The sequence below is a fragment of the Mandrillus leucophaeus genome, unplaced genomic scaffold, assembly GCF_000951045.1.
Source record: "Mandrillus leucophaeus isolate KB7577 unplaced genomic scaffold, Mleu.le_1.0 Scaffold77, whole genome shotgun sequence".
Taxonomy (NCBI): domain Eukaryota; kingdom Metazoa; phylum Chordata; class Mammalia; order Primates; family Cercopithecidae; genus Mandrillus; species Mandrillus leucophaeus.
Genome location: NW_012108363.1, coordinates 4,384,857 through 4,394,159, shown reverse-complemented (window position 1 = coordinate 4,394,159; position 9,303 = coordinate 4,384,857). Strand labels below are relative to the sequence as shown.

The window sequence follows — 9,303 nt, the reverse complement described above, 5'->3', positions numbered from 1 at the left end:
GTATATCCTTTCTGTGCCAGCTTTGTTGAGGGTTTTTATCATAAAGGGATCCTGGATTTTATAAAATGTTCTTTCTGCGTCTATTGAGATGATCATATGATTTTTGCTTTTAGTTCTGTTTATTTGATGTATCACATTTATTGACTTGTATATGTTAAACCATCCCTGCATCCCTGGTAATGAAGCCTACTTGATCATAATGTGTTATCTTTTTGATATGCTGTTGGATTGGGTTAGCTAGCATTTTGTTGAGGATTTTTGCATCTATGTTTATCAGGGATATTGGGCTACAGTTTTTTTTTGTTGCATCCACACATCTTCTAAGCAGAATGTAATCTATATATGCACATACATTTGACTAAGCAAAATGTTTTTATTTGCATTTGTGATGTAAGGTATGTGTCGGCCCCATATTACATTAAAAATATTCAAGTTCTGGCTGGGCACGGTGGCTCACCTGCAAGTGAGGTGGGATTACGCCTGTAATCCCAACACTTTGGGAGGCCAAGGTGGGCAGATCAGTCCCAGCTACTAGGGAGGCTGAGGCAGGACAATCGCTTAAACCCACGAGGCAGAGGTTGCAGCGAGCCAAGATCACACCACTGCACTACAGTCTGGGCAACAGAGCAAGTCTCCATCTTAAAAATAAATGAATTAAATTAAATTAAATATTCAAGTTCTTTTTCTAAGTAGTTAATATTGCTTCTCATCTTTTTAAAAAGATGTTTTTTCCTTCCCCTTGAAACAACAAGTACACTTTGGTGGCAAGCATTTCTTTTTGTTATTATTAATATTATTATATTATTATTATTTATTTTGAGACAGGGTCTTGCTCTGTCACCCTGGCTGGAGTGTGGTGGCATGATCACAGCCACTGCAGCCTTGATCTCCCCAGCTTGGCAATCCTCCCGCCTCAGCCTCCCGAGGAGCTGGGATTACAGGCACATGCCACCATGCCTGGCTAATATTTAATTTTTTGTAGAGACAGGTTCTCCCTATGTTGCCCAGGCTGATCTCAATCTCCTGGGCTCAAAACACTTCCCTCCTCAGCCTCCCAAAGTGCTGGGATTACAGATGTGAATCACCTCACCCAGTTGAGAATATTCATTTATCAGGTATCATTTGTTCAAGCTATATTTGCTTTTTTTCTTCTTAAATGTAGAATAAACTACAAAAACCTAAACCCATAACAAAAGATAAATGGCAGTGGCATGGAGGCAGGCTGTGAGAAAGCCTAAAATGGTTGAAAGTCTAAAATGTTATGATACAAGTTAGCTCAGCTAATTGGCTTCCTTCCCTTGTGAATACACTTTTCTAATATACATGGCCTTTCCAATATCAGTCCCCCACCAGCACCAGCACCAGCACCAAAACACATAGAGGTGACCATCTCTCAAGTTTATTCGTTTGAGTTGCACAATATAGCTCATAATAACAAAAATAAACATAATTGCCCCCCTTAAAATTTGGGCTTTATTTATAGGGGTAGGGGAGGAGTTTCAAGGTAATTTTGGGAAGATGACTTCAGAAAAGATTAATCAACTAGAGAAAAAAAATGGGAATTTACAGTGTTTATGTCTATCTATCCCCCACATGTGTTTCTTAGGATGACTTAATACTTATCTTGGAAAGGAAGCAGTTTTATATTTTAAAGTTCTCTAAACCAAGGCTTGACTCCCGTTTTAAACACAGCCCATCTGTTCCTGCAAATAGTGTGATTACATGGTCTGCACGGATCTGTGGCTCTAACTAATATGCAGAAGGTGTTTTGTATTAAATGGTACGAGGGTATTTTGTAGCCAACGGTTTCCAACTCCAAATCTTGATGGATTGTGGCTTGCCATATATTAAGATTTATTCTACATCCCATATTTTTTCACTGCTTTCCCTTTTTACATAATTTGCCAGACATTTGATCTCAAATTGATAATTTTAAATATTATATCTCAGAAATTGTTTCAGATTTTCACCAAATCTCACGTGTAATATCTTTAAAGTTAATACACGTTTTATTGAATGCAACAAAATACACATGGGTGTTTGGATCTTTTTTGAGTTGAGAAAGTGTAACAGAAAGAGCATCGGACTGGATTCAGGAGACCTGAGCACCCTTCCCTGCTTTGCCATCAATTGTGTGGCCTTGGGCACATTGATAATTGGTTCTCTTGTAAAGTAGGACCACTGATCTAGATCTCTGAAGGCTGGTTTGCTTCCAAAATTCTGTGATTCTTTAATGTTTCATGCTTGGGAAAGGAGAGGTGGAAGGGGTGCTAACAGCATTTTACCTTCAAATATAAATAGCTTAAGACACTTCTGGGTGGTCAGCCAACCAAAAAACGTTGGTAGATTTGGCCAGATGGCACATGCACACCTGCATAATGCGTCAGCCAGGCTTTGCTGCTTCACTGTAGAAACCCTATTGGTTGTAATGTTTGCTGAAATCCTTAACCACCAATGTTTCCCAGAGGCAAAACTCACGTGTATTTCTTCTCTAAGAATCTTCTTTCATAAAAACGGTAGATCCAAGAACAAGGAGCTCCCTCTCACTGAAATAGCAGGAATATTTAAATAAAAGGTACTCTCATTTCCATAGAATCAGAATCATCTGAAAAATTGGAAAAGGTAAGATATCAGGCTCCATCCCAAACCTACCCAGTCAGAATCTATGGGACTCGGTCTAGGCATCGTATTTTTCTTTTTTCTTTTTTTAGATGGAGTCCCACTCTGTTAGCCAGGTTGGAGTGCAGTGGCACGATCTTGGCTCACTGCAACCTCCGCCTCCCAGGTTCAAGTGATTCTCCTGCCTGCCTCAGCCTCCCAAGCAACTGGGATTACAAACATGTGTCACCACACCTGGCTAATTTTTGTATTTTTAGTAGAGATGGGGTTTCACCATGTTGGTCAGGCTGGTCTTGAACTCCTGACTTCAAGAGATCCACCTGCCTCAGCCTCCCAAAGTGCTGGGATTACAGGCGTGAGGCACCGTGCCCTGCTGGCATTGTATTTTTCACAAGCTTCCCAACCTGCTTCCAACGCCCATCAAAGGTTGAGAAACACTGGTCATGAAACAACTTGGTGATATCAAAATGCAAAATTCTAGCATAGATTGAAATTTAAAATGTCTTCGAATAAAACACTTGCTCAGTTTTTTTTTCTTTTACTGCACTCCTGTCATTAAAGAAAAACAAACACGTTCTATACTTCCATAAATGAATGTCAAATTTATACACATTGCTTCTGCTTTTTAATCGCGTTTTTCACTTTAATCAATACCGAATATCTGCACTATACATATTCATATAGGATCTGTTATTAAATGAGATGTCGAACTTGCCCAGTGATCACTTACAGCATCTTCTAAGCAAACAGAAGAGTCTGATGACAGCAATCTAATCTGCTAGAGTAAGCTGTGGTGGAGAGAACAGGGGTGAATTAGAAACTCAGCCCACCCCAGCTTATGCTGTTGCCAAGCAAGAATGAGTGGCCTATGCAGCCAGCACTTCCAATTTTTCACAAGAAGACAGAAACTGAGTTTGTCACGTACAATCTTGCAATTTTTAAATGGCTGGCAACTGATTCAAATATTTTTTAAAATATCATTTAAAAATGTACAATTGAGGCCAGGCATGGTGGCTCATGCCTGTAATTCCAGCACTTTGGGAAGCCAAGGCGGGTGGATCACTTAAGGCCAGGAGTTCGAGACCAGTCTGACCAACCTGGTGAAACCGTCTCTATTAAAATATAAAAATTAGCCAGGTGTGGTGGCGCATATCTGTAATCCCAGCTACTTGGGAGACTGAGGCAGGAGAATCACTCGAACCCGGGAAACGGAGGTTGCAGTGAGCTGAGATTGTGACACTGCACTCCAGCCTGGGTGAGAGCAAGACTCCATCTCAAAAAAATAAATAAATGTATCATTGAGGCCAAACAACAAAGCAAAATTTATCAGCCCAGATTTCTCCAGGCGGCCCCAAATTTGTAATTTCTGCTCTAGCAACTGAGTTCAGGATCTGATCAGTTAAGACGATCAAAACCCACTCACAGAAATGACTTCATTTAGTTGCCATGCAATATTATGCTCTCTGCCTCTGGAAAGAATAGAATTCTCTGCCATTTTTACACTACAGGGTTGATATGAGGAGCCGCCTGCTAAGTTTATTTGTTCATTCTGTAGATATTTAGAGTGCTCCTGCCATGTACCAGAGACTGGGAATATAGTGGTGAACTGAATCTTAGGTAAGTTGAGTATGTAGCACAGCACATTAAAAAAAAAAAAAAAAGAAAGAAAAAAGAAGCATCTGTCTCTAGTTTAAACCTGTTAAAAAATATGAAGCTCATTACTCAGTCAGTGGTGAGGATTAAAAATACAGATGGGCAAAACCTGAAACAGAATGACACTTCAGTAATTTTTTTTCAGATGAGGCTGAAACCCAGAAAAATAAAGGCTAACCAAAGATCATAGAGGACTTAAAATTATAATCCAGAGCTCCTGTCCTTAGTGCAAGCCCCTTTTATCCCTCTGTGCTGCCCATCTCCCTAAATCCAAGAGGACTGATAAAGGATTGTCACAGTACTAATTTTGATGGCAAAGTTCATAAGGTGACAGACCTTATTACAAAGTTTTTAAGGGAATATTGATGCGTGAAAATAGGTATGCACTGTCTGAAAACACTGGAAACCATTAAGTAGACAAGAAAAGTGACCTAAAAAGGACTCATAAGGGAACTGATGATTCCATTTGATCAAGCAAAATACAAGGGGAACTGAATCTAATTTTCTCATTTTCTCTTCAGTAGAACAAACCAGGTGGTTAAACTTTGTCTTCTTCCTAAGTCAAAAACTCTGCAGTGAGTTGAAAGCTATTAAAAAATGACTAGATTTTGAATATGGATGACATTATACAATGCTACTCTCCAGTAAATAAGGACAAAACAAATTAAGTCAGAGACTCCCAACTGGTATACTTGGAACCATTCACAGGTGTGCTCCCAAATTTTGAATAATCTATAAAATGAAGTCTTGCTCTACCAGAGGGCTGGTCACTGATATGCTCTTTCTAGGACACGGAAGACAGCTTCTGTCCTGTTGTGGCTGGTGGGGCCATACTAGTAGTTCTGGCCAAGGGAGTGAGTGGAAGTGACATGTCCATACCAGGGAGGAGCATGTGATTGCTGGTGTACAGCCTTGCAGTCTTCCCCCTGGCATGACTATCCAGAAAGTTCAATAGTGGCTGTTCCACCAGCCTACATCCCTGAGTGTCTGCACCAAATGGTATCCTTGTAGTGTACGTGCATGACATAAATCTTTGTGGTTTTAAAGCCACTATAATTTTGAGGTTTTCTGTTACAACCACGTATATTCCTCCTGAAATACACACAGTGACATTTGTCCAAAAGGCTACCAACAGACTCATCTGATTTGGTATGTACAGCTGGGATCTATTTGTTATTAAGAAGTAAAAAGTGTATTATAATGTGAAAGTGATTCCGAAGAACTCTATTTTTATTAAAATCCCAGATAATTACTGCTAGGTCTTTGGATAGTAGCCTTCTTACCACTAGAGGGAGCTATCTGCTTTGTCGTCTGCCTAACACGGAGCACCAAAAAGATGATAAACCTTCAGCACACCAGGGGAGAAATGAATTCTAGCCTAGATACCTCCCCCTCCTCCAAAAAAGTCATACTGCCTTAGTGTTAGGCTAGCTGGATAGAAGCTCTGAAATGCTCAGGCACCCCAAAAGGTTGATTCAATCTGAATCAGAAGTAAAGTTCAGAAATGTATACTTTTTTAAAATAAAAAGCTCCCCAAACACTTCTGAAGCAGAGCTAAGTTTGCTAACAGTGGGTGTAGAAGATTTCAAATAAATGGTCCTTTTCAATCAGTTTTGCCATCTACAGGGCATTTCTGACAAGGATCAACACGTAAGTCCAACTAAATTAAAAACAAAAAAGCACTTCATAATGACAACAAACCACAGGAACAAAACATAATTATCTTCAAATTTAAATTTATTAAGACATTCAGCTATGTCTGTCAGTCTACATCCAAATTTACTACTAAAAATAAAATAAAGTCACATCCCACATTAGGAATACCGAGGTCTGAAAAACACTTTTTGAGCCAAGCCTATTGTATAAATAAATGACTAGTTTCTTTTCATATCAAAATTCCCATAAAAAATTACATTCCCCCCTCCCCAGTTCTACCTGTAGCCATGATGAATGTAAAAATTTAAATATGACACATCCTTGTCAAAGAAAAGGTGCAAAGTCTATTAACAGCTTTAAAAGTGGCATTTGCAGAGTGTGATCATACAGTTATGTACTCATTCCCAAGGTGCAAATATTGCCATAATTTAACACTGTTTTGATTCAGTTGCAAGAATTAAACATCACACAGGATTGAAAAGTACACCCAGGGCCTCTATCAGTGCCCTAAAGCCCTTCCCACTTTGGTCTCCTTCACTAAAGCGGACTCCAAAGTGTTCATTAGAGTTTTAGTTTACTTCACACAGCCAGCGAAGTATACAACATATTAACAAAAGTTTCATATACATCAAAATATTGAAGACTCCGTCATAAAGTTCAAGAGTCTCAGATTACATGAATGCACCCGCAAGGCCCAAGTGCCCACCCACCCCTTCCCTAAAGCACATACAAAGTATGAGCGTGCTTCAATCTTTGAATACAATCAATGCTTCTTCATCTTTGATTTCATTTCAGTGCTGTACAAGACTCAATCACCACCTGACTGAGTTCCAATTAACTGAGGAGAAAGGGGGTAGAGGAGAGGGCTGGTCGCTATTCAGAGTTGATGATGAGATTGATCTGTCCCACGGAGAGTGAAAGTTCAGTTCCACTTCTGCCTGCTTCTTCCCATGCTGTCTTCATGCTCTTTATCCTCACTTCCTGAGTCCCTTCAACACTTAAATCTGATTTTATTTCTCTCACATGTATCGGGGCAGTTTCTGAAGTTACTGAAGTTGAATTTTCTTCACAAACCTCTATAAAACATCAGCATAGAACATATAAATACATTTTGATTAGCATACATTGCAAAATTTCTCCCACAATGTCAGCGGATGAAAGCAGGTGGTCCCCAATGAGAGGACTTCCTGGATTAGATCCTTGGAATGTCAGTTTCCTGCCTGATCATCTCATTTTCATTCCTCAAATCAGAGCATGAATTCCATCTTAACTTCTCCTCCAGAGTATCAAAGCATCATTCCTGCTTTTCCTCTAGGCTGATTCAACAGGATGTGCTTCATCTTTCGCACTGTGAGGATATTCTTTGGGGTCAAAAACCCCTTCCTGGTTATCTGGTTGTCTGGCGATGCGCTCATTATTGTCCCTAGAACCTTCCTGTATCCTGGTCCCTGGAGTATGCTCTTGGCCTGGGGGTTCAGTACCTTCCTGAAACATGACGTTTTGCTCAGCTCCAGCATGAGGCTGTAGAACTGGCTCAGTTCCTAATCCTGGAAGCTGGGAGGAGTTTTTCAGGTGGCAGTGGCACAGAGGGCAGGTCTCCTGGACATACAGCCATTTCTTAAGACACCCTGCATGGAAAAAATGACTGCAAGGCGTGATCACAGCAGATTTCATGTCCTAGAAGAGGGGGAAAATAGGTACCTTATAAATGTCCGTTTTCTAGAATCTTTGGTGCTATCCCCAAAGTTCTGGTTCTAACATTTCTTTCCCACAAAAAAAAATTTGTAACATAGATCTCAGAATAAAACTTACTTTATGTATCAGTAATAATCCTGCTGCCACCACAGATCCCCCATATACAAATAATGCAAGAACCACTGGCTAAGTACTTTCTAAAAGTGAAGGAAAAACCAAAAATGAGGAAGAAGCTACCTTTATAACTGGGTTTTGCCTCAATATGAAATGCAAGTGTTACAAAACTGTTGCAGTATGATTACTGGGTCTCCACTGGTATGACAAGAGTATAATTACAACCTCAGAAAATCTGATGAAGACAGGACTTTTTCTACAGTTTTGCTTCAACACAGCTGAACACATTACTCTATGATGAAATTATTGGCAAGGAGACAAAATCAGCCATATAATACCAGGATATTGGCAAGGAAGTGGCAATCTCTCATTAGGGACAATGTATATACTCAGTTTCCAAGACCTGGTCTATATAAGCCAGTGTTTCTCAACTTGCATAAGAATCACTTGTTAACACATAGTCTTGGGCCACGAAAGACCTACTGAAGTGGAATACATCACGATGTACAACAAGTCACCTATGTGACTTTTACACACATTTGATAACCACTGGAATAAGGAGTGGTGTACTCTTTACTAAATTGATATTTCTTGCATAAGATATATATGAAGAGGGAAGCCTGGAGACATGAAGTTATAAAGACATACATTTGGCGAATCAATCACTAATTTTGTTTAAAGTCCCAAAACAAGGAGGTGTGGATATCCCAGAAATTCCTTGCCAAGAACTGGTAACACCTGGGAGTCAACTTTTAAGCAGAAAGCCATCCAAGGAAAAGCAGCCAGCTGGGAAGCTAAGCAGTTGTACTCTCATTTTCCATATGATATCAGCAGGTAGTTCTAGCACCTCAAAAAAAGTGATGTGACAACAGGAAATACAAACAGGACTCTTGAATCTCCGAGATGGAATGTTCAGACATCAGCTGCTGAAGCTGAGGTGCTCCGACTCTGTTTTGATGTGCTTTGTCCTCAGTACAATGAGGCTACCTAGCACAAAAGAGCTAGGGTTCACTTTAATAATAAACACAACTAAGAGAATGGCTACTTTGAAGGGAGGCAGGAACCCTATATTACTCCTCAGTCCCCTCAAATGCAAAAACAACCTGGAAACCATTGTTTAGCTAGGATCAAAAAGTATGTTCTAATCACAATAAAAAATTGGCAGTTGTATTTTACTATTAGAAAAAAATTCTTAAATACGCACAAATTTAAATATGCACAAATACATACATACCCCACCTAAACTACAAAAGCAATCCTGAAGTAAGAATATCCCCTGTATATTGATGACACTGTCTATAGTTTTAGTCTACCAGCCTACACTCTTAAGAGAGTGATTTTAAAAATGGGACACAGTTTCTGCTGCTGGTCATCATCTCACACAGCTTCTGCTGTTGGCCATTATCTCTGTCCATATTTCCAACAGTGCAGCCTCTTGCACGGGTGACTGATGATTAACCTTTAGGTCTTTTTGTTGTTTTATTTCCGAAGTGATTTAAGTACTACCTTTAATTTGTAATAGAATGCAATCATCAGGCTCTTTATGGTGCATGTGCCAAAGACTGT

The 9,303-nt window shown here is 39.7% G+C and overlaps 1 protein-coding gene across 6 annotated transcripts in view; it reads right to left on the bottom strand.

The window, feature by feature from the left end:
• Positions 1 to 5,991: 5,991 nt before the first annotated feature.
• The window catches only part of RNF145 (ring finger protein 145), a 52,003-nt gene continuing 48,691 nt past the window's right edge, over positions 5,992 to 9,303 (bottom strand). For 5 of the 6 annotated variants that reach the window (XM_011966688.1, XM_011966690.1, XM_011966687.1 and 2 more), the window contains one exon: positions 5,992 to 7,605. In XM_011966688.1, the coding sequence (XP_011822078.1) occupies positions 7,240 to 7,605 (366 nt within the window). In that variant the 3' untranslated portion in view covers positions 5,992 to 7,239. The remainder of the gene's footprint in view (positions 7,606 to 9,303) is intronic. The other variant, XM_011966685.1, reaches the window with a different exon arrangement.